The sequence below is a fragment of the Aythya marila genome (assembly GCF_965140915.1).
Source record: "Aythya marila genome assembly, chromosome: 8".
Classification (NCBI taxonomy): domain Eukaryota; kingdom Metazoa; phylum Chordata; class Aves; order Anseriformes; family Anatidae; genus Aythya; species Aythya marila.
This window is the reverse complement of record NC_139049.1, coordinates 7,218,089-7,243,707: the sequence shown is the minus strand read 5'-3', so window position 1 is coordinate 7,243,707 and position 25,619 is coordinate 7,218,089. Positions and strand designations below refer to the sequence as shown.

Sequence of the window (25,619 nt, the reverse complement as noted above, 5' to 3'; positions counted from 1 at the left end):
GATGTTATCATTAAGTAATAATGTGATATGTTGCAATTTTTAAATGATGTGAAGGCTTTTTAAATATCACACAGCCAGGAAAGGTCCACTATGAAGGACTTTTTCTTGAGGAGACAGCTGGAGAAGTCAAGCAGAGGTTGTGTACAACTGCTGGGGCATGTCAGGTAGAAATGGAGCCTGGTTGTTGTTGAGAGCCTTTGCACAAAATTCTCCATTGGCTGCAGTGCACTATATTCATCAGCTGGGACGCCTCAGTAGTAAGGTTTCATCCATAGTAACAGGGACTAAGATGTCATGCTATGGCTATATTCCAAGTTCAACTTACACCTCTAGGATGATGGAGTTATGTATCAAAATTGGTGTCTCTGAAGCGTCAGACTTACATGAGTTTCGTTCTAAACACATTTACAATGTCATTACTGTACTCTTTAATGGAAGCTAAGATTTTGGCCTGTGTTATAGGACTTCACTCAATATTGGATGTGTAGAAGTTGGATTTAATCTTATGAGGAGTTGGATTCACTTATATGATCTAAATTATTGTGTGAATATGTGCAACATTTTCAAGTATGATGCTTTAAGAAGTCTGAAGTATTTATGGCATGAGCAATAAATACAATGACCTGAACAATAAACACAAAAGTTGTGGGACGATTGGACCAGATCTTGGAGGTCTTTTCCAACCTTAATGATTCTGTGATTCTACATATATACTCTTCCTTTCTCTTTTAATTTCATGACAGCATTCTGGTGGATCTTTTAAAAACTTTGCAGCCTCTAATAAAAAAAAAAAAAAACAATTCCAACATTTATTCCCTTTGTAAGCTACCATGTAATGGGCATTTGTTATCCAGTTATTGAATCTTAGCTCAGTGAATATAGTGGGTAAATGCCTTTGGTCTACCTTGCATCTACTCCAGGAAAGGGACCACAATCCTCCATCACTGTCATGGTAGAGAATTGCACGAAGAATACCAAGTGAAGAACTGACCATCTCAGAAAGCAGAATTAGATGACCTCTATCCATTTGTTGGGTATTACTGTCATGCCTAGAACTGCATTCTTGCAGAAAGATTCAGAAATATATATTTTTATGAAGGCCTGTTGCCAGAGAAAAGATTTTATTCACCGATTCTTTGGGTTTCTCTTTCTTTCAACAGAAATCTCAAGAGTCCACAAATGAGAGGTCTCAGTGAAACGCATACAGTAGAAAAGTGAATACAAAGAAAAAGAATGACTGATTGTTTGTTGGGTCCAGTCCTTTGAAAAGTTAAGTCTTTTTATTCCCTCAGTAGAAATGGCTGAAAACAACCTGTTTCACTCGAATTAAGGAAGCTGAGCATTACTGCAGCAACTTAAGAAAAACCCTGTTGACTTCCTGGAAACTGAAAGATTTTTTTTTTTTGAAGAAGTAGTTGTCTCTGACATCACTAAACTGCATAGCAAGTTTGTGAGTGGTTAGTTTGGGGGTAACAGAGGAAGCGACTCCTTCACAGATAAGCAGGCAGTATAATGTATGTGCCTGGTTATTCTCCTTTTTGGTTCAAGTTTTGCTGAGAAATTATTTTGCAGACAGATAACTCTTATTTTGCTTTCCAGTGAGAGACACATGCTGCTTCATAAGGATACGCCTGATTTCCAGAAATAACCATGTTTTTGTGGCTTAAGCTCTTGGCGTTTGGCGTTGCCCTCCTGTGTCAGGATGCTTTTGTCAAAGGTAGGTAGCAACTGATACTTCATTCTCGAATTTTGATCCCATAATGTCCTCTGTAGAACTAAAACAGATTCAAAACTTTGCAAAGTGGAGAAATAAGTTCTTTATTCAGCAGCTAGAATGCAATTATTTGCAGTGGTGTCAGAACCTGGATCAAGAAGATCGATGCATAGCGTACATGGCTAAAATGTCTTCTGTGTGGTCATTTCATTCGTGATTTTTTTAAGAACAACTTAAAAAAAGATTTGTAGTTGCATTTAAAAGAGAATACATTCAGATCTCTTAGGTGAATGTGTTCAATATAACCTTTATGTTTGTTTTCATCTCACAATGCAGTACTTTGTCTTCTGTGTTTAAAATCTTAAAAAAAATAAAAATAAAAAAATGTTCCCATCCATTTAAGCTATTCCCTGATCTTAGAGTCTACTTGTGGTTCCTCAAATTTTGATTTGTATTGCAGTGGGGTTAAGAAAAAAATCTCAACCATTGTAAGTTAATTTCTATATCTGGGAAATTACTTTTATAATTAATTAGTTTTTAAAAATTGCTTCTTAAAAAACTTTCAGAATTGTAGATATAGATATTAGGCCACTGCAGGTGAATTTGTCACAGATACTGTAAGTAGCAAGAAAAGCAGTTAATTTTGAGGTAGTACTCTATATAAAGATAATAACTTCATGCACCTATGTTTAAGAAGACATTTTTGTAAAAAGAATGTATAGCATTTTATATTCATGTACCTGCCATCAGTTTAGTTAGTTAATGAAACTAGGGATTATAGTAGACACAAAGGGCTTTTTTTCCCTTAAGTAATGTTTGCCCTAAAAGTGGCTAATAACATGTATTCTGAAATGGTAGTAGATTATATGCAGCACTGAAACCTCTTCTCACATGCGTATGTATGGTTCTTATTATCATGTCACTGTAAAAACTCCACGTTTATAGTGATGCGAGCGGGAAAATTATCTGCCTTTAGTTGATAACTAGCAAAGAAGAGCCTTTAAAGTCCAAGCATTAGTCTTCTTATCCTTCAGAGTCCCTGAAGAGAACCAGCGCTGAATAAATCTGGTTAGTAGATTACATTATAAGAAAAGTGAATGCCATACAGTAAAGGAAAAGCGTGAAGTTTTTCTTTTTCTTTTTCTTTTTCTTTTTCTTTTTCTTTTTCTTTTTCTTTTTCTTTTTCTTTTTCTTTTTCTTTTTCTTTTTCTTTTTCTTTTTCTTTTTCTTTTTCTTTTTCTTTCTTTTTCTTTTTCTTTTTTCTTTCTGAATCTTCTGTCCTACTTTCTATTTTTTAAGTCTTTTTCTAAGACTTCCCACTGGTCCCTTTTCTTCAGGAAGGGCAGGTTAGTGTCTGCTCTCTCACAGCTACCTCCACAGTCAGTTGATGTGTTAACTAACAGAGAGGGCTGGAAGACTTAAAGAGGGTTAGCGGTATTTTATTTCAAATAGTAATTATTTTCTTGGTCTGCACACAGCAGCCTAGCTTGAGCAAGTTCCTCTCTCTTTTTTTTTTTTTTTTTTTTTTTTTTTTTTTTTTTTTTAATGAAGAGCATCAAAGAAATGATGTTTTAACTCTTCATTAGAACACTTAAAGCAATTAACAGTTTGATGCTACAATGTCAAGTACTCAACCTCACAGACCTTGTTTTCATCGCGCAGTTTGGCACATGCACTTGTGAGAACACAGAGCTCCTCTCCTTCTGTCTGGTATTACACTTTACATTTATGACCCATCTGCGTACCTTCCTAATTTCATTGAATTTTGATGTGGGACCCCTTTATATAAATAATGGTCAGAGTGGGAAGGGTCGGAGCAGGTGTCTCAGAGAGGTTGATTCCTCCATCAGGGAGCCAGAACCATTATCTCAGCTTTGCTGCATAGATTACTCTGCCTGGTGGCTAAGGACTGTTGAGCAGTCTTCTCCACAGGAATTTGTTATTGGAGGATAAATGTTATGATATGTTGGCGTAGGCTTTGGTTTTATGGCAAGAACAATTTTCAGTCACTTACTAGTAAGGGTTGGGTGTGCTTTGGGACTCGTTTTTGTGTTAGTATTTACTCAGAGAGCATTGTAAGTGTTTGCATTGCTGAAGTGTTTCACTAAACTCATCAGTGCTTTGTGCACTGTTCATTTGTCTTTCATCTTCACCTGCTTGGCATAGCTAGCTCTCTGAAAATCTTCAGCAGACAGCTGCATGCTTCTTTGAAATCTTCAGTGTGAAATTGATAATATAATACTTTCAAATATCTAGGCTGACTTGCTTTTCAAAAAAGTCATGCGAACGTAACTGATGCAATGCAACAACAGTGTTGTCTTTGCAACAACGACAGCAGAACAAAACAATCAAAGCAACAATTAAAAAATCCTTTACTCCCATTAAATAATAATAATAATAAGGAAAGCAAAATAAATGCTTGCAGGACTAGCACTTTTTTTCCCATTAGCTTCTTAATTTAGGTATCTCCCCCACAAAAGTATTAGCAATTTGGCAGCTTTCAGAAAGCTTCGCCCACTGCTGTGCCACTTCCTTTATTTCAGGAAGTTAAAAAATTGCTTGGTAGTTTTCGATGTGACTTTTTTATTCTCCAAGTAAAAAGTATTGAGCTTCAGCAGGCATGCAGAAATCTGAGGCCATGAAGTCTCTGTTCTCAGCTGTGGAGGTTCCCACCTAGAAGCGTTATGTTTTCTTTGCACAGCCGTCAGCTTCGGTATGGATCATGCTATGGTTCTGACTTTCTGTGAAAAGGTCTATTCCTTTGGAAAGTGTCTGGCAGATCTACTTTTTAAGTGGCAGAACTTTGTAATATTGGCTCGTTTTCTGTGTCCAGTAAAGGATAAGGGGAATTGCGCAGGCAGGAGGATAGGCATTAGGGTAAAAGAAAGTGAAGTCCGGTGTCTCCACAACACCCCCTCTGAGGTTTTCCTCTTAGAGGCACCCCACTGCACGTTCCCTCTAGGACAGTATCGTATTCTTTATTTCAGTGGTGAACTTGAGGCTTTCTGAAATACGTATCTCAGAGTCCTGTGGACAGGGACCTGTTAATAACCTGAAACAAATTACCTGCTTTTCACATCCTGCATGCTTCAAATACTTGCTTCAAGATCAAGAGTTGGTGTCTGCAGGGAGCTGCAGGCAGTCCCGCTCACTTCCTGGGCTGTCTGAGACGCAAGCCAGCTCTAAACTGGAAGCCACTCTGATTATGGTGGAGTTCTCATTATGAGTTATGATGAACTCTACTCATAATGAACTCCACTCATTATGGTGAAGTTCATCATTAACAGGATGCTCATGTTAATCCTGCTCTCAGTGGCAGGGTGTATTGGAACCATTTCGTCTAGCTTTAGTTTTTCTTTGGTGAACATAAGTTTATATGTTTTGATTCTGAATAACGTATCAATAGTGAATGGGTTAGAAAAATCATGTATATAACAAGGCATGAAGGAGGAAGCAGGATGAAGTGACTTTTCAAAATATTTCTTGTATTAGGAATCAAGCTATGTTTGTCTGACTACAGTGACCTATCTGCAAAGCTGACTGCCTCCCTGAGAGTGTGTGTGCGCGTTAAACAAGTAGGCAACCTCCACACTGAAACTGTGAACGTGTTCTGTGTGGCGCATGAAAATTATCCTGTTCTCTTTTTCTGTGCAGATGCATTGTGGCATGCTCTGTACCCTTCTGGAAGCAAGCAAAGGAGAACAGCAGGCCGTGAAACTATTCTGTCGTCTGTTTATATTCTTGGTCTACTTCAAAGAGTTACTATTAACAGGCATAGATCTGGCCAACCAGGCAGGCAGAGCAAATTAACCAACAGTGAGCTGTCTGCTGTGTTGGTGTGACTTTTCTTCATACTCATTTAACTACCTTGTTCAGCATTAGCTCAGGTGTCTCCGTATTACCCTGCATTTTGCAGAACACACACACCCTGAGGCTTGCTGCTGCCTCTCCCCCTAGCTGTGGTGTCTGTTCCTCCCCTGCTGCTGGCCCTGGGGGTGAAGACCGCAGCGCACCGGGGTGGCTGCAGCAATGATACCCAAGACAGCTGTGCAAAGAGGCAATGTGGGAAGGTGTCATGTGCTGGGCAAGGCTTGCTAGCGTGTGAGTGCCTTTCAAACCCTAGCAAGAACCGCTGTGTGTTAAGGGAACGTTAACACGTTAACAGATCCGCTAGGGTTGGACAGGATGCCTGTGGGCTTCTCAGGACTGCAGTGTCCTTGAGCTGGCTGCTGAGGTTGGGACTGGCAGCCCTGCCTGGGAAGCAGTGGTTGTCCCTGAGCTCTGCAGTTTTCCTGTCATGCGAGTTGTCAGTTGTTTGCGTTTATTCATCTTTAATTGTATATAACTAGGAATCAAACAACTATTTCTTTTAGGCAAACTTATGAAGTACAGAACATCAAAACGTTTTGGGAGGTAATTGTCTACTCTCTTCAAGGCAAAGATTAGGCCCTGAATTCCTTCTTTGCAATCACTGGTTAAAAGTCTCAAAGTGCCAAAACTGACTTCCCCCTGTAAATATTGAGATTAAAGTAATCTAAACAGTAGTGAAAGCTTTTTTTTTTTTTTTTTTTTCCTCCTTTTTTTTTTTTAATTTTTATTTTTCCTCCTGCAACTTAACTGTTCTCAGACTGCTGCACTGTGTGTCCTGATACATTTCCAGGCTATCCATACACTTGTAAACAGATCATGTTCAACGGGGTTTCAGTAACATTTACAGCATTTTATCTATTTCCAGGCTTCCTTCTGTTTCAAGTAAAGCAGCTTGGGGCCCTCAGTGCCAGGATTTTAGAACCTAGCTGTGAGCAGTGCCAGCACATATTATCCATAGCTCTGCAGATAGCTAACGGAATCCGCTCCTTTTCTGTTCTTTTATGCTGCTGCTTTGCAGTACTTCCACAAAAAGTTCTTCCACTTATTCCCTCAGTGTCAGTGCCTCCTCAGGTAGCCTGCTTGCTTAGTTTTCAATTCTCTACTTTCAAAGACTTCTGTTACAACCTGTCTGTTATTCATTCATAATCCCACTGCCCTGCACAGAGCTCTAGAGGTATATTTTGTTGTGCATGAATAATTTCTGTTGTTGTTGCAAAAATGTGGACACCATGGAGCAATACTTTTAATTGCCTTTGCAAATGTATTTTTTTCCCTGACAAAAAAAAAAAAAAATAAATCAGTCTGTGTCTAATAGAAAAATGAAGCCATACAAAGATGCTTTCTGTACAGCATATAAGCAAATAGCTTTTTGTTATACGAAGCTTATACTTCTTACACAACCTGACAGATTTTAACTCAGGGAAATGTAGTACAATACAGAATCTTAGCTGAGATGGTACAAAAGCGTACGGTGAGTAAAGCCTTTCCAGCTCATCATATGCATTGCTGAGGCAATGCTGAGTGGAATATTTAATGTGTTGTTATCTCCTGAACTGTTTCTGGGTGTTTGTGAGTTAAAATATATGTAGGTGGAGAAAAGAGTAAGATTAATTGCAGAACATATTCAAGCTTTTAGAATAAGGTGTAAGAGACAGAAATCATTGGCTATCTCAGAAACTCATGGTGTGAAGTGTTGTCTTCATTTTTCCAGATCTGTGACATCATCTATAAAGTTGAGGGTACTAATGGCTATCATATTGCAACATACAAAGTCATAATTCCTTAAATATTCAGAGGGATTCTTGTCCTTTGCAGCCTGTAAGTTACCCCAAATTAATCTGAATAAACTTTAGAGTGCATTAGAATATTTTGAGTAGTGTATCTGAGCAATGAAAATGAAAAGCATGAAACAAATGACTTCTGCATAAAGCTCTGATCTGTTCTCCATTTTAAAGCACAGGTGTTGTCAACAGGGAGTTGATACTTTTGTGCTAAATAAGAGCAACCCATACTGTGCTTAATGTCAGCCAATCTGAAATTCTCTAAAATGCGATCACGTCCAATGTAGTCTCCATTTTAACCATTGCTGGGTGAAAGAACTGAAGCCAGTGAGCCCTTGAGAGACAGAAACAGATCTGCCAGCTTGTTACTTCCATTGTCTGCAGGTGAGGTGAGATCAACATGTGCCACATGGACCAGAGTTGCAAAAGGCTTCACCTTACAAAGCATCCTCCCCACTTAGGGGTGAATACTATACTGAGTCTTTCTAGCAATCTAGGTGTTTTAGAAGTTGTAGTCGTAACATTTATAAATATAAGTCAACTCTCCTAGAGAAGTGCTGGCCAAGCTGAATCCATTTAAAATCATAGACTCACAAAACAGAAGGAAAGATGGCCAATATTGCTGCAATTCAACTTATCTTCTTGAGATACACCTCAGATACCTTAAAACACATACAGAATCACATGCATGCGTTAGATAAATCTTTTGTTTTAATGAGTTTTTGTTAGAGTATCTGGAGGATTTCTCTATTCATACTCTTGGAAGCATTCAAATGATAATAAATCATTTATATTTTAAATGGTAGGCAAATTTCTTACTAGGTTCTTGATGGCGGTGATAGAATATTGCCCTAGGTCTCTTGTAAGCAGTACACAAGCTCCCCGATCCCAATAATATTTCCCATGTGTGTGAATTTGTATGCCTGCACAATGTATCTGGGTATGCGAGCAGAGAGACCACATTTAGGATACTTGAGTCTGCCCAGTATGTACATGAAACGGTTTGGCCTTGTTTGCAGTTTCATTAATGCTTCTGTGCTCAACTGTGCTGGCTCAACAGAACTGAAAGACTTTTCTACATCCTCCACACCTGCAGTCTGGTGTTCTAGTCTGGAGTATGAAATGTGGTTGAGGTTTGGGGAAAGATGTGAAATAGCAGTAAGAATTACACATTAGTGCGAATCGGTGGCATAGTGTGACAGTAGCATTGCTGGTTTTGCAGCTCTAGCCTGCTAATCAAAGGACACAGAAATAAACGTTTCTGGGAGCCAATGCACTCATTTTCACTCTGAGAAAACATTAGGAATTAATAAGTGCTTAACCTAGTATCCACTTGAGCTGATATACATGTAGCAGAATGACAAAATAGCTCTGAGTTCAGAAGCTTTGCAGTGGAATTGTGCTGAATATGAGGGATGCAGTTCAAGCAGATGAATGTGAGATCCACAAGTACCTGTGTTTAGTTTGTGTTTTAATATTGGGAAGAGAGCTGTTTATGTGTGAGTAATTCTGCTCGAGACGTCAACAAGTGTATTATCATTGCAGGAGTGTGCCTTAAATGGCAAGGGAAAGATTGCCTGCAAACCACAGCTTCTAAAAAACACTCTCCACTGAGCAATGAGGACATTTTAAAAGTAGAGCGCATGTCAGATACGCCATTTTCAGCTGCTCTCTCTGCAGTCGCTGCTCTTGGTTTCTCTTCGCAACAGAACTGCTGGTTACCTAAGTTTTGCCTCAGTGGTGACGTCAGTGGAAAGTCTGCAAAGGCAAGCCTTTGAAACTTTTAAAAGTGTTATAGGGTTTATTTTATCTTTGTGGTTTATACTGTGTTTTTTTTTTTTAATTTTCTTTGGCTTTATATTAAAATAAGGAAAAAAATTATACACACACATATATATAACCTACCTGAAGTCCTTAAACTTTAAGAGCTGCTTTCCTGTTTGCTTCCCTGAGAAAGCTGCCCGAAGGAGACACCCCTGGTTTTCACTGTCAGTTCCAAAACACTTGAGGGCATTTTTTCATAGTAGAAAATCTTCAGATTTTCAGAAGACCGCTACATGTTGGTCACTCAGATAACGTGAAAAATTTGAGAGTGCAGCTGCAAGTTAGTCTTTTCTGAAAGTTTTGCTGCAGCTGTGAATACTGAGCACTTGGAAAATCAGGGGGGAGCTGCTCGTGTGTGTGCTTGTGACAGTCTGACCTCTGTGTATAGTAGGACTAATGACCTCAGGCATGATCAAGCGTTCCTCTTGGGCCAGGTGCTGTACTAACAGAGGATGAAGAACGGCCTTGTCCACAAAGAGTTTGATCTGATTCTGGACAGCATGGACGTTTCTTGAAAAGGAATGGTACAGAGGAAAGACAGATGAGGGAAAAAAGCAATAGTAGCACATGTGCCCAGCCAAACACCTTGCCCAATCCCATGTTATTTCTTTTTCTGCAAAAGGAACGTACAACACCTTATTCAGAGGAACACAGAACTGAATAAATTATTCCCTGGATCCAGAACAAACTCTCCTGCATAAATCCATGTATTGCAATTCTCACACTTTGCTCTTACAACTTCTTTACGTGACAACAACTGATGCAGCTTTTTCATGGCAGATTATTCTTAATGATAAAATAGCCCAAGGTAAAAACTTCTGCTTCTCTGGAGCTCTTTTCTTGCTAGATAGAAATAACAGAATCAGTTCACATATGAAAGCACTAGATTTGTTTGTAATGATTATTTTCTCCAGCTGTTTAATCCTTTCATTAACAAATTGTATTCTCTAACCAGTGAGTGAAATACAGAAAACAAACAACAGAATGTGTGGATGATGTGTTACAAACACACTCACGCTTTTGTTTGGGAGAGCATATGATTTCACCCCTCTGATACTCAATTCTTGTAACAGCTCATCCTCTGTAGATATAGTATCTAATGTGAATAGCATCTGCATGTGAAAAAGAGGGACCACATTTCATGTTCTGCTCAGTTTCAAAATTCTTTACATTCTGTTCAGCATTCTTATATCTGAGTGCTCATAAACAGTAAGAACAATAGCTAAATGAATTCTGACTTGTCATTGTCCCTAAATATTTATTTAAATTAGGAAAAAAAAAAAAAAGAAAATTTTTCCTCTTGAAAAAATAGAGGAAGAAGAAATACAGAGGTTGCTTTCAGGAGCACAGAGAATGACATCATATTTCTTGGATATCACGTTGTGAACTTTGTAGACATCAGCTCTGGAATTGCCTCTAGTTAATTCAAGTTTGGCCGTAGTGCGTTATAGAATAGTTTTGAAATACTTATTGAGCTCCACAGAGGTGGTTTGTGTGAGTGTGAGATTGGTTGTGAGCTGGAATTCCTCAGGGTATAAGGACTTTGAGGTTCTAGATTGCTGCAAGTTTGAGTAAAAAGATTTTGTTGTGAAATGCTGAGGGCTTGGAATGGCTGGGGCTGCTATTAAAACAGCTGATCATAAGATATGGCTATCACTAGACTTCCAAATGAAATTGATGTAAGATATACTTAATAATACTGTCTTTCTGTAAAATCTGAGCTCTATCTGTTATGTCAGGTTATCCTTGTGACGATGTACAACATAGGTAGCAGGAAACAGGTACAGCCCTGCATCCTGTTTAAAAATCACTTAAAATCTTCATGGCAGCCTTTGAAAAGCTCTGCAGTGATTGATAGAGTGATAAATCTTTTAAGTTATCGTTGATATCAGATCTTCACAGTGTTAGTGGATGTAATTATCTTCTTTTAGACTTTTTTTTTTTTTCCCCTGTAGTTATAAGCATATAATGTTCAGAAAGCAGTTCTAAGGACATATGAAGCTAAGTGATGAAACTGGTTTAAGAGAAGAGGTTGGATGCTGAGACTGAGATTGCAGTGGAGAACAGAGCAGCTGGAAGGAGCAAAGGAAAGACCTGAAAAACTGCTAGCCAAGCCTAGGCAGGGTGTGGGAAAAGACAGGTCTGTGGTAGGAATCAGAAGCCTAAGGAATTGGGTCTAACTAGATGAGATAGCTCAGTTTTGATAGAAAACACGCCTTGAGCAAAGACAGGCCAGTAAAGATATACAGGACAAGAAGTAAGGAAGTAAGAAAAATTGTTTGTCTCTATGTTGTACTCAGCGAAAGTCTGAGTTTCACCACTCTTTTGCTGTCAGCAAATACCTCACTGATGAAAGTCTTCTAGCACCGTCCTGCACAGAAGATGAAAACATGCTAATGCTATCAGTACTCCCCTAACTCCAGAGGCAGACCTGAGCAAGGAGATGTATACAAGTCTCAATCTTGCTGATAAAGCCTAGGAAGAGTACTATTGTGCCCTCTCATAACGCGTTTTTATTTTTTTATTTTTTATTATTATTTTTTTTTTGAGCGTGTGTTCTGTTTTGTTTTTGGAGGGTGGAGGATGTTTTTAAAAATAAAAATTCACACACACAGAGTGATGTTAAAGTTGTAAAGCCAAGCACTCACAGTTTTCAGGACTCAGCCTTCTCTGTATGTCTTGTGGTAGTTTTTACTGTCACACAGTTTTTCCCCTAAAGGATTTGCTTTTCTGTGTAGAGAATGAAAATATATTCAGACAACGTATTTGTCTGTGTTGTTCAATGCATAGTTTGGGCCATATTTATTGACTCACTATTCAAAACCTTTTCTGCAGCTAGAAATGTTAGTTTCCCCTTGAGAAAGGGTGTTCCCCACCCTTTCAATGGAAATGGTGTTCCTCATCTGTGTCTCAGTGCTGTACAAAAATGGATTTCCAAATTCGGGATGATTAAGTGATCCAAAGAGAAAGCTCAATCTGAAATCTACCAGGGAGTATACTCTTTAAAGCATCCTTTCTGTTAATTTGCTGGTTTGAAGGCTCACTGTTTCTGTAAAGTAGGGTGGTGTAATGAAAATAAGAACCTGTTAAATGCAGAACAGTTCATGGCTGCTGCATGGAACATTTAGCATAAGTAGGTTTTGTAGCATCGTATAAGAATCCTGTGGTGAGCTGCTATATAATCCTCTTACCTAAAGCAGAATTTTACTACTTAGCTATGAGACCTCTTTTCTTTTTGTGGTCCCATGGCTCCTGCATAGCATTAGCTCTGCAGGAAGAAGGTATCTTCACGGCATGCTCTGCGGTGTTTCTGGGCTGTGCTGGACAAAAAGAGCAGCCTGTGATCACCAGCTAAAAGGTCTCAGCGATGTCCATAGGCTTTGGGAAAGGGAAAGAGCCGAGGCTTTACAAGCTAAGGCTAAGACAATACCAGTGGACATTTGCCAATTCTTGAATAGTTGCTACTGCTTCCCAAACAATGTCTTCTGAAACAGCTTGTGTGCGTAGGACTGTTGTATAAAATAGTCGCTGTGTCTGTGAAAGTCACATCTATCTGAAACTTTATCGAGTGTATTTCTGTGTTGAAATCCTTCTGGTAATGTTGTAAAAGAAGCAAATTGAGATTTTCTCATAGCTACTCCTTGACGATCATTTGGTGGTTGTTTTTTGTTTTTTGTTGTTTTGTTTTGTTTTGTTTTTTGCTAAGACATCTAGCGAGGTCTGGTAACACATCCAGTTCTTGGCAGCAGTGTGATGTCAATCCTGCACCTCTTGACCCAGCACAACACGCTGGTGGCTGTCTTCTACTTATTTCTGAGGAGTGTGATTATCTCTATTGTATTTATGACCAATGAAACTGACTTGTGTATTGTTAATGTTTTCATCATTTTTGTACTGCTTTCTATTATTGTTTATCAAAATGGAAATGGCATTTGTTGTTGTTACATATTCGACAAATGACTTGAAATATTTGGAGGTATTCCTGCTTCCTGCAAAAAGGACTGAAACATTGCAAAGTAGATTCCCATTCAGTGGGGTGTAGAACTGACATGGAAGTAGCAGGAAGATGCTTCAGAAGAACCACCACAGTTTAAAATCAAATCAGTCTCTGGTATGTTTGGTGTTTTAGCCTTTGTTTTTATATATTTAATCAGCACCAATACTTGCAATGTTGAAAGATAGAGAATACAGGTGCAAAATATTGTGCAGAAATAGTTGTTATCTTTGCTCAGGTGTAAGAGAGAGGTTTGAGGATAAAAAACAAAAACTTACGTGTTTTTTTTTTTTTTTTGACTATTTCAATTCTTTCAAAGTTAAGACATCTAGCAAATTTTGTGTTACTGCTGGAATGCCAAAATAAGAAATAAATATTAGAAAATATGTTGGCCTCTCTGGATCAGGTTAACATACTTGCAGCATAAAGTGATTTCTGCCAAGTTTCTTTATATTGTTATTCTGCTGACAGAAGCTTTCCTGATGGATATACTGGAATTCCTGAGGATCACTTAGGCTCCTAATTCCCCTACCTGTTTTGGAACTACAAGCCTTTGAAATGTCTTACTATGAATGTACTGACATACTGATACCTTATACTAATAATTGCAATCCTGGTGTCAAAACAAACACTAGAGTTTTTTTTTTTTTTTTTTTTTTTGTTATTGTTGTTATTTTGTTTTGTTTTGTTTTCCCTAAGAAATAAGTGGAATTCTTGCATATGCAGGGAGTAAATAAGTTTTGAGGGCACAATCACTATTTTGTATATTAGAATGAAGAGAATAAAAGTGTAATGACTAAGCTCCAACATTTTAGTGCTAGGACAAAGAAAGCATTTTTATTTATTTATTTATTTATTTATTTATTTATTTATTTTTCTTTCTCCAAGGTAGCACTTGGAACCTGTTGCTCCCTAGTGACCTCATACTTTCCAAAATCCAGCTCTTAGCTTTTCTAACTAGTTACCCACTTACTGGCTGATTTGCTGCTTGGTCACTTGTCTCCTGTCACCATCTTGAGAGCTAGGGAAGATCTGGGCCCACAGTGGAAGGACATGCAAAGATTGTAATTCTGAGCACAGTTAAAGTTATGGAAAGAATGTCCTTCATTTTCTCAGTGATTAAATCAGATTCATTTTGAGGGACAAACACGAACGCTCTTGAACTGATTCATCAAGATAGGTAGCATCTTTGTCTCTCTATGAGTATGGAAAATTACCTGACCTTTGATGGATATTTGATAAACGCAGACATACAGACCTATGCTTAGTTTCCAGGAAGTGTAGGCAGAATACTACCATTCTTCCACTTAAAGATTAAAGACAATTCTTACAGGGGAGGGGGAGGAATTCCTGCTCGAAGAAGTTGCTGAGAATGTCTCTCTACGGAGTAAGCATATTGTGCAGAATGAATGCAAAGGGGAAGAAGAAATATCTAGTTAAGAAAAATACATCCCTTTTCCAGTCAGGAAGGCATTTATTTCATATTAATAATTGTTGTAATGATTATAGTCTCCCTTCTGCAATTCTTACCTGGAGAAGTTTTCAGATGATATGTATGAGAGGTTAACTGAGGAAAAAATAGCTTGTCATTAAGAGAAATGTTACTAAGACTTTGGCAATTTCACTTATTTAAGTTCTGTGCCTCTGAGAAAGCAAAGGGTTATTCACTATCTTAAATTTAAGAGGCAATTTCAGTGGAGTTCTTTACAGTGAAGGTAAAATACTTCAGTGTCAGGCTAAATGCACAAGGTTTGATCCCTTCTGTATATTCACACAGCAGTGACAATCACGGAACATTTTTCATTACATTATTAGCTTGTGAGATGCTTGTGTCGTTAGAAGGTGTTGTATGTATTTGCAGCAAGCAGACTGTGTGTTTATTGTACTAAGTTGGGCTAAACAGTAATTATTAGAGGAAATGCAAAACAAAGAGCCTTGGGACACCTGTTCATCCTCACAAATTGTCACTTTGTGGAGTTGATATAAAATATTTCTGCTTCAGAAATGGACTTCAGTGAACCTTCATAAATATCTTGCAGTTACACAGAGCTCAAAACATATTAGTTAATCAAAGTCATTATTCCCAGGTTAAATGGAAATGGACACAGAGAGCTGATGTCCACAGTGTCACCTGGGAAGTTGCTGGACAAAAAGAAATACTCTGTAACTTTTGCAGAGCAAGAAAAAGCAAAAAGAGGAGGGCAAATGAGGGCACAAGAGCATTTTTAAAAATTCAAACTTTTAAGTCGTCTATTTTGTAGCAAACAAGCAAAAATCATATTGAAAAATACAAAAAGGAAAGTAGAGTCCAACACTGATTGTTGTGCAAAATTATCTATTCATTTAATGAATCCTTGCAGTCAGTCAGCCAAGTGGGAGGAGGGGTGTATATCACCTGAGACGCTTGCAGAAATCCTCAGTAATCTTCTGCATAAAGTACTTGTTACTCTAGTCGAGGATGGACACAATAATGTCGCCTGAAAATCAGCAAGGGCTAGTGGGGAATGATGTAAGGGTAAATCCCTCTTCCTGAGAGAGCACTGCTGTCAGCTTCGATGGAAAATTTCTGCCTACTTTCAGGCAGGGGCGTTAAATTGAAGTACAAAGTAAAGTGCTGCTAGGACAGTTGGGTAAGATCAAAGAGTGGTACCTTGTATGTGTTCTGGAGCATAAGCAAGTTAGAGAGAAATGAGTAAATTAAGAGCAGGGAAACAGCAGTAATGCAAACAGTGCTGGCCATTTTGCAGCACCAGTCCATTCAGCAGCTGCACTTAATTTCATGTTCTGGAATTACTGTGCTACTGCAGGAGGTGAACGCAAACAGGAATTAGCATGGTCAGGACTATACTGATAGGTCTTCACAATCTGGATTTCTATTAAAGTTACTATCTAATCTCCTTGTAAAACAAATGCAAAATCAAAACAGCTCAGCCACGCTGGTGCAGCAGACTCCTCATCTGTGCTTTAGGTCAAAGTGACACATCTCTGCATCCTGTCCACGTGCCAGTCCGTGTGCACATAATGGCATTTTCACTGGAGGTAGGAGTTGTTACCATGTGCACGTGGTTGCAGTGTTGGTGCAGTTTAGAGACAGATGAGAAGTCTCACTACAGGAAACGTGATCGTTAGGGAAATGATCTGTCACAAAATTCATTGTAATGATATGTTTCAGAACAAAAAGTGCTTCAAAGCCTTTGCTCAAAAACAAACTCAAAACCAAATCTGTGTGACTTCTTCTCATACTGAGACAGGAGATTTCACTCATAATGAAGAATACTGGGAATGACTGACAGCGCCTGATGCTGAGTATTTGAAGTGTTGGATGTTGGTTTCTTGTCTGCACAATCCACTTAGAAGCTTCACAATGCAGTTGCTGAAGAAGAAATCAGTTTGACTGCAAATAAATCCTAGCTTGGGCTCTCCACATATTGTCTTTATAATAAGGTGCTTTTCATATGCCTGCTGTTATAAAAACCAAAACACTTTCAGAATTTCAGTTCTTTGATGATTCTTTGCCTAAAAAGCACTAGATTTAATATGATTTAAATGTCCAGTGTTTACAGACTTACTAGTGCATGTTTTTGATATTGCTTTTGATACATTTATTAATGTAATTGAAGTGGTGAGCACCAGCCAGGCCCATGCCTTCTTTGCATATGAAGCCTTGCTATGTGGAAAAATAGAGGAAGTAAAAATATTCCTTAGAATTTCTCAGCTAGGACAGGAGTTTTCTGCAGAGTACAGGAGAAAAGAAAAAAAAAAAAAGATTTGAACATCATAACATACAGATCTGGGGGAATTTTGAGGATTCTCTTGAGATACAAGGGTTGTTCGTATTCTGCAAAATTCAATTCCTGCTGCTTTCTTGTTGGCTCACAAGGACACATCCAGGTCTGTTGCATTAGCTCTGTACTGTCAGCAGGCTAATAATTAATCAGACTGAACTTTCTGTATTTCTTTATATAAATATATCCTTCTTTTCAATGGCACTTACGATTTGCCTATCAGGCAAATTCATTGAAATCAATCTTTTTTTTTTTTTTTCTTTCTGTTTTCTAATATTTATAAATCTGTTAAGCAGAGAGAAACAGTTGTGTTCTTCTATAAAATTAAAGTATTTTTATTGCTACCAATCTTTTCCAAAACCTCAGTAATAATCCAAACTATTAAATTAAAAAATAATTCTTAAAAATGGTATGGTAGATAAGAAATATGATGTGAAATGCCTAGGTGTAAACATCTGTGGATCTCTTCTGCAGGTAAAAAATGCTCAAAGCTTCCCATTGCGGCCTGGCCCTGTGACTGTCGGGGGACATCCAGGCACACGGCACTGCTCCCTTCCCTCCTGCAGGTTCAGGCTTCCTCATGTAGCAGCCAAGGCATGGCAGATGGACCCTTTGCTCTCTGGTATGCTTGATCTGGACCTGCAATCTTGGAAGCCTTTTTGGATTTGTTGGTATAGGGCTAGACTATTGCCTTTTTGCTTGATGCTAGATTTTCTTTCAGGAAAGATCTCTGCATAAAGCTTGTGCATCTTGTCTTCAGAAAGTTAGCTTCAGAGCTGAACGATGTGGTGTTCACTCAAAAGTTCTTGAAGAGGCTTGTGAATATGAACTTAAAATAAAACCAAAAAAACAACTGCCTTATCATTAGCATTAGTTGTTAGAGTGGAGCTCGGTGGGGTAGTCAGTGTACTCCAGAAATCAACTTTTTGAGGGTGGCTCTTTGCATTTCAGATCAATGAACCTTCAGTAGTTAGTTAAAGAATACTTGAAATGTAATATGGCACAGAAGAAAAAAAAAAAAAAAAAAAAAGGAAAAACAAAACACATTGATTCTATTAAAAATCTTTAGTCCAGCTTGTACTGTGGTGGTTTAACAACCAATGGGCAGCTGAGTACCCCCAAGCTGCTCTCTCTCTCCCTCTCCTCAGAAGGACAGGGGGAGAAAATATGATGAAAAAAGTAAAGCTCCTGGTTTGAGATGAGGAGCAGCTTAATGAAAGGAAAAAAAGCAAAGTCTGTATGGCAGCAAAAGGAGAAAAAAAAAATCTCTACTTCCCATTAGCAAGAGATGTACTGCAGCTTCTTGGGAAGCAAGGACCTCAGTGCACATCACAGCTGCTCAGGAACACCTTGGTAGTGGGTGTCCCCCCTTCTCCCCTGGATTTCTTGCTGTGTGGCACCATACAGTAGCGAATATCCTTCTGGTCAGTTTAGGGCAGCTCTCCTGACCGTGTCCACTCCTCACCTCCAGCCCACCCCCAGACTACTGGCCCCTGGGGGGTGGAATTGGGGAGGGAGCCTTGGTGCTGAGCCAGCCCTGCTCAGCAGCAGCCAGAACATGGGTCAACGCTGCTCTGGCCATGAGAGCAAAGCGCAGCACTGTATGGGCTGCTGTGGGGAAAGGGAACTCTGTCCCAGCCAGTCCCAGCACACATACACGAAGGAAGATGTGGAAAGAGTGAATAATAAAAAATTAGCTAATTTCATTTCATTGAGGTTGTTTCCAGTCAGAGCTGGAAAACAAAATACTGGTAGTAAAAAGCAATCGTGTAATATTGAAGTGCCAATCTCTTTCTCAAACAGCTGTCCCATTGATAAAAGTTTCTTATAAAGGTTTAAGGAACAATACAATGGGGAAAAGTGATTGTATGACCAGACACCTGGGATGGATACTGGATAACAGGCTATGTAGCCGTGCTGTCATAATTTGTGTTGACTGGAAGCTGATTAGATGAAGGAAAATATATGTTTATTTCAGAAATATTATTGAACTTGTATATTTACTTTTGGCTGAAATGAATTTTCTCAAAATCAGGTCTCACAAAGTGTTTCTGGAGAGGGAACAAACCCACAAATGTGAATAGGTATTTCAGGCAATAGCGTGCACTGTACAGCAATCCTGAAACCCATCTGAAAGGCCTTGACTGGGAGAACCATCTCTTGGCAATGGTTAACTGCATTCGTAGCCAGCTAGGAAAAGCAAGTGGATTGAGGTGAATATTTCAGTGTCACTTTTAGGGGTGGTATATGGTTGAAAAGAATCACATATCAAATACATTTTAATATTTGCTAGTGGGTTGTATGCATATTCTTAAGTGATTTCCCCATATCTAGTTTGCACAGGCATACTTATTACTTCAGTGGCCTTCTGTAAGGAGGTGAAGCTCTTTGTCCCTGTTGGCAGCATGTGCTGGCAATGGTGTGGGGGTGGTTTTTCATGGCTAGGTGTGTTAGTTGATGTACCAACTTGGAGAAGCAATAGCAAAACTGTGAGAGAAAAAAAAGTACATCAGGTGTTTGTACTGGGCAACTCAAATGTCTAAGTCCAGGACAGTCTTGGGATTTTCTCTGTAGAGTAATGCTCACAGACGTTAAAGCACAAACCATCTCATTTGTTAGATGATGACTGTCTCGTACTGTGATGTACCATGAGGCTTGTGTCATTGGAGAGGCTGCTTATGGACTGCTTTGTAGCTAAAAATGAGAGATGAGTCATTAGGACAATTGCACTGTCTGGTAGTTTAGTTTTGTAGGATTCTGTGTTTTCAAACGCTGTAGGCTGAAGTGTTAATATTTTTGTATGTTGCTGCTATTCACCTTACTTACCTCAGTGAGGAAGTTTACTCATTTGTGGGTTGACAAGCAGCCTTGCCATGGGAAGGGGAAGGCGCTTGCTTAAAATGCTAGCTGAGAGCTGGTTTGCTAAATAGAGACCAGCACACTGCAAAAAGGAGATAAAATTAAGACACCCACATCCTGTGATACCATATAGTTCTTGTAGGCTGCCATTTACCAGGAAATGAAGAGAAGTCCATTAGTTCCAAACAGAGTTAAAACCCCACAGTGCTTATATTATGCTTGATTTGCTTTATACAGTTGAAAGCATGCCTTGTGAGCTAGATCTTCTGATGCAACTCAGACTCTTCCTGGTGGTGTCAGAGGAAGAGCAAAATACAGCTCTGGCCACTTGCCAGCCATTTTAGCTCTGCAAATGAAAATAAGTACATTGCTGTAATTTGTAGTTGATGCAACTGCTCATGTACATCTACAACCATTATTTGCTGTTATTTCATGTCTCAGTTCTTGTCCCTGTTCAAAAAACCACCACCACCAACAAAAAACAACAAAATATCCAGCCTTAAACCATTAAATGATTTGGACTGTGCTCTCTTTCTGGAACACGTACACGTTTCTGAAGTCACAGACTAGGTGGAAGTGGGCATTTCCTTCTTCTTCCTGTGGTTGGCAGGAACAAAGCTAGGAATTTAAATTTTTATCTGTCTTTAACAATAGATGATTAAATGGGGTCAAATGGGTGAATTTGGAAATCCCTTTGAAATTAAGTAGGTTAGCTTTTGAAAAGAAACAATTTTTCATTGAGCTTGCTAGTCTACCTGAAGTCAAACAGTATTCCCCTGGTGCAATCTGGCTAAGACTAGGAAGATAATCAGGGTGACATAGTCATGTCACAGGCTTGCTGAAAAATCACTTAAATAACTTTATAGAAGAATTTATAGAAGATTTAAATAACTTTATAGAAGGCCAAGCCAATCTCTTTGATCTTATCATCTCTAAATCTCAGGACTTTTGGTCAAGCTGGAAGACAGAGCAAACTTTCAAGGCACCCCAAATTATGCAATCTACATTGAAATTCTGAAGCAACTGCAAGGTTATAGTGAGACTTGTGTATGAAACAGCCAGCATTTAGGCTTCAGAGACTGAACGCATCTTTAAGATGGGAATATTTGTGCTGTGGAGTCAGAGACCAGTTTCCTAGAGTTTGATGTAAGCCCGTACATGATGGCAAGAAAACAAACTGCCAGAGCCTTGCCTGTAACACCAGGGACCATTGCAGTTTAGAGACAGGACACTGAAACTGTTCCAGAAGAGGCAGAGAATTAGGAACTGTATGGCAAGAGAAAAAAAAAAAAAAAAAAGCTAGAAGTAACCAAACACTTCCTGTGCAATTTTAGGCTTCCCAGCTGACGGTACCATTGTCTGGTGCATGTGCGCAAAGCAACAGAGCTTTGCTGGACCTACAGCTGTCCCCAAACCCCTCTTTTAGACCACTAGTATATTAACATGTCATCATAAGCTGTTGTGAATGTCAGCATTATACATAACCTGGACAGGACCACAAAAAACATATTGCTGGACAAAGCTACTAGTAGAGACTAAGCACGTTTAACTACAATTTTGTAGTGTTAAAGTGCTCAAATAATTTTTCTTCCACTTCCTACACTTCCTAGAGAGGTGGTGATTTGCCATGCATTTTATTTACTTTATGATAGCTCAAAATCTCTGCCAAACTAACAGATGAAGACCAAGCAAAACTCCAAGCTGACTGATGGGTAACCACCAAAACTGACCTCGCAGTTTTGTCCCCTAAGGACAGAGGAAGAAAGTTCACACACAAGACAAAAGGAACCCTCCCATAGTTTAGCCACTCAAATCCAAACTGAAGCTGACTTATACTGAAACGGGTGTTTAACCATTTAGCTGACTAATGACTCATAGCCAAATAGACACGACTACAGGGCACAGCAAAGCAAGACTGACACATCCCTGAACACAGCTAGCTGCGTAAGCAGGATCTTTAACACTACGTTTGGTAATGTAGTACCAAAGCTCAGTAACATCGATGTGGTAAAAGATGGCTTTCATTGGCAATTGCCAGTACCTTAAAATTGTGAGACAAAACATGCTTGGCTGTTAAGCCATTGTACTACCTTTGCCAAGTAAAAGCACCTGCACTCCTGTCTGGAGAGCAGATGCTCTGGCAAGAAGCCTACATTCCTCACGTAATGTAGACCCATGCTCACAGGGGGAACAGTGTGGTCAAACAGACTGCAACTGGTCTCGGTTGAGAAGTTCCCATGAGGATCCCACCGGGATCCCACTCAGCCAGCAGCACGTCACCTCTGCACAGCCAGCTCCTTCGCTGCGGCCAGATTCCAATCACCCATGAGGAGGCTGAGGGGATGTCAGCTGGTGTAAGAGGCGTTAGGGATCCTACCGTTGTTTCTTGCGTTCTTTGGAGGATGCTTTCATAATAGTTCCATTTCTGTTCTCATTCATTAGAGAACCATATTCCCTTGGGGCAGTTATCTACCCCAGGCATCTGCCAAAATGAAAGGACAGCCTTTAATTCAATTTTTTTCTATACCTTCTCTGTTACACGGGGCAGTGTGTCATCCATTCTTTACCATGGGATTTGTTACAAACCCATCCTGTACAAAATGGGAACCCAAAGATAGAGTTTTACTTTTTAATAGATTTTTCAGACTTTCTGGGTGTGAAGCTAATCTTGAAAGTCCAAACTGAGTAGCTGCAGCTTTCTCAAGGCTTCAGGTGTAATGGTCTCAGCTGCTGTGCTGATGCTGGGCACCATTACAAACTGTCATAATTTCAATTCGAATGAAATTACCTTGAAATTTTCAGTTTGCGTCACAAAGTGTTATAAAAATAGACGAATTATTGAAGTTTGGCAGTGGGTCCTGTAGATCATGACAGGTTTTGATTGTAGTTCAGTTGATCCAAGCATTCACATCTGGTGCTGACCAGCCCACAGAAAGCCAGGCACTTCCACGCTGGAGCTGGTCTACGTGCACCAAGAGGCAGGCAGAGGAAAGGCTCACGTGCCTTCCCCAGCCAGCAGACCTGAATGCTGAATTCAGCCCTGTCAGTCCCTGGTACCCATTCGTATTTGTTGCTGGGGTGATATTAGGGATCTGTCCCGTGCTTATACCACAGCCTTTGTAGCACTCCTCATTCAGAACATCGTCTTAATTTAAACTATGGGCTTAATTCCTACTGAAGGCATTGATGAATTTGGGTGTGGAAGTGAACACTTACCAGAACCTTTTGTCTTTTTTTTGCTTTGTTCATATAATCACATTTCTGTGGCTGTAGGGATGCTCAATAAACTCTGCAAGTGTCTTAATCTACACACCAAAAAAATTCTGATACATTCCCTTGGTTAAAAAGGAAAAAAACAGTTAATTTTACCAGGTCAAGTGGTCATAAATTCATCACTATTTCACCCAAATGCTGGAAAATGATAGACCTGCAAAGAATAGATTTCTTACCCACATTTGCACATTCTGTGTCTTTTTGTGTCAGCTTTTCCATCTGTCCTCACAGGAGACGTTATACATGCTACGTCCACGGTGCTCTGTCTGCGTGTGTGTCTGTATACGACCTGATACTCATTTTCCTGCTCACATAGCTTTTCTGACCTCCCACTTCCAAGTGGGAGTTGTACTTGCTGTTGTAAGATCTATAGTTGCCACTACATACATCTTTCTTTTTATTACACATCAGAAATGTTTACAGGTCTGCTAAATTTCCTGGCTTGTGCATTTCTGTGTCTAAAGCAAGAGTTTAAATTATCTGGAGCATGTAATTGGATGTTCTCTTGGCTTTGGCCTGAGGGCTTTCTCTGGGTCCCTATACTTTGAAAAGTCAATAAAACTCTTCCTAAATAATTTTTTGTCCAGCATTCTTTACTTAGTATCTTTGATTTTAATCTTCTTACCCAGACCACTCACTTAGCGTTTTTAGGTTACAAAATTGTGGTAAAGAAACAAACAAAAAAGTAAAGATTTATGAAATGCTAATAAAAATTACTTGCTACATACAAAAGAAAGAAACAGACTGTGCTTCTGTTGCTTTAAGTTGTTTAAAGAAGTACTGAAATTAGTCCTGTTCACATCCTGAGAAATGTGAGCTTTAGATTTCACAGGTTCTTTGCTAGAATACTGGGCACTGCAATCCCTGTGAGCCCAGTGGAGTCGTTCTGAGCCTGTATTTTCATCTCCTGACATCTTCAGCAAACACAGTCTTTTAGAAAAGAATGGCCAGCGCAGAACTGAAAGCAAAATCAGATGAACTATTCCACCCACTCACCCCCACCCCCTTCTTATCATTCCCAGATAGATGGGTAGGTTAAAGTTGGGGCTAGCGTCTCGTGATTGCTTGAATTAAAATAGCAAGAAAAAAAAGGTCAAGGGGATAGAGAAACCCCTTTCACTCAGTTTTTACTGATTCTAGGTGGAGTTGTGGGTGCTCAGCACTGCTGTGTAAGCTGTTCATCACTGTTGCTTCTGCTGTGACATGAACCACAGGTCCATTCTCCTGAGTGTTGGCTCAGCTTTCCTGAAGGGGCAGAGCAATCCAGATTTTGAGATAATGTGAGATTTTGTATGTACGTGCATGGCGTTCTGGGGAGTTCAAGTCTGAGTTGTCTCTCTTTGAGAGTCTATTTGACTCTTTGCAGTCTCACGGCTCTCCCTGTTTGTGCCATCAGATGGGTCTGAACATATTTATTTTTTATAGCACTGTCAGGTTTGACTGCAAACTTCATGATTTTTAATGAAAATGATTTTCTGACCACAATATGCCAGTTTAGTAGGATAGTGCCACTGTCTCCACTTTGCAGATGATGTTATAGAGGCAAAGAGATGGAGGCTATGTCTGACTGCTCACACAGTAGTAACACTGAAGCAGTGTCTATGTAATCACCGAGCAGGGCACAGACCCAACTGTCCTCATGCTAGCTGAGTACAAGATGGATTTCAGGTTATCCATCAAACATTGGAAGTTCTGACTAATTTAAATACTGGTAAATGTCTGCTTTACATTAAAAAAATAAAAATAAAAACAATTCCCTATTATTTTACATAGGGAACATATATACATATTTTTTAACTGACAGTTTTTCTTAAATATATTGATATGCTTCAATGAATAATTTACTTTTCAAATCATTTTTGTATAACGGTGGTAAAATCTGATCCTTAAATGATGCTTCCTATTATGTGTCACTATTTTACTGTACTTTAAATTGTAACCTAACAAGTGTATGGTTGACTTAGCTGTTGATCAGTGAATGCTATTAGTCATAATACTTCATGGACAACAACAAAGGTATTCAGCAGTGTCTCTGACGAATGGTATTCATTTGACCTTGTTGGTCATTTCTGGCCTGAATGTCTGTAGGAAAAAAAAAAAGGAAAGAAAAAGTAAGGATACTCACCAAGTAAAATCACTCTCCCTTGAAACACAGTTTGAGGGCTGCAGCTGGCAGCCCTGGGTGGGCAAGGGGGATGCCCGGCAGGCAGAGTTGGCCTGGGAATGATTCTCCACTGAGCCAGATGAACAGATCTCTCTGTACTCTCTGTGCTTTTAAGAAACAGAAGCTAGATGTATATTAACCAATTCTGGTTAGGATCTTCTATTAATGCTGCAAGAAATTTGGGTCATGGGAGGTGACTGAGAGTAGCAGGATAGTTTGGAGCACTGCTGATTAGCGACGTCTCACTGGGACGTTGGCTCATGGGGCACAGGAACTGCCGAGGGTCCTGTTAAGCTTGGAGCAGGAAGACGAATGCCAGATCACTGGAAAAAATGAAATTTTAGTGGTGGCTTTT

The 25,619-nt window shown here is 39.3% G+C and overlaps 1 protein-coding gene across 1 annotated transcript in view; it reads left to right on the top strand.

Moving 5' to 3' along the window:
- Positions 1 to 1,370: 1,370 nt before the first annotated feature.
- PTPRC (protein tyrosine phosphatase receptor type C) overlaps positions 1,371 to 25,619 on the top strand; it is a 63,593-nt gene continuing 39,344 nt past the window's right edge. Inside the window, 2 exon segments of the mRNA XM_082766041.1 lie at positions 1,371 to 1,514; positions 1,600 to 1,717. Of these exon segments, the coding sequence (XP_082622167.1) occupies positions 1,651 to 1,717 (67 nt within the window). The 5' untranslated portion in view covers positions 1,371 to 1,514; positions 1,600 to 1,650.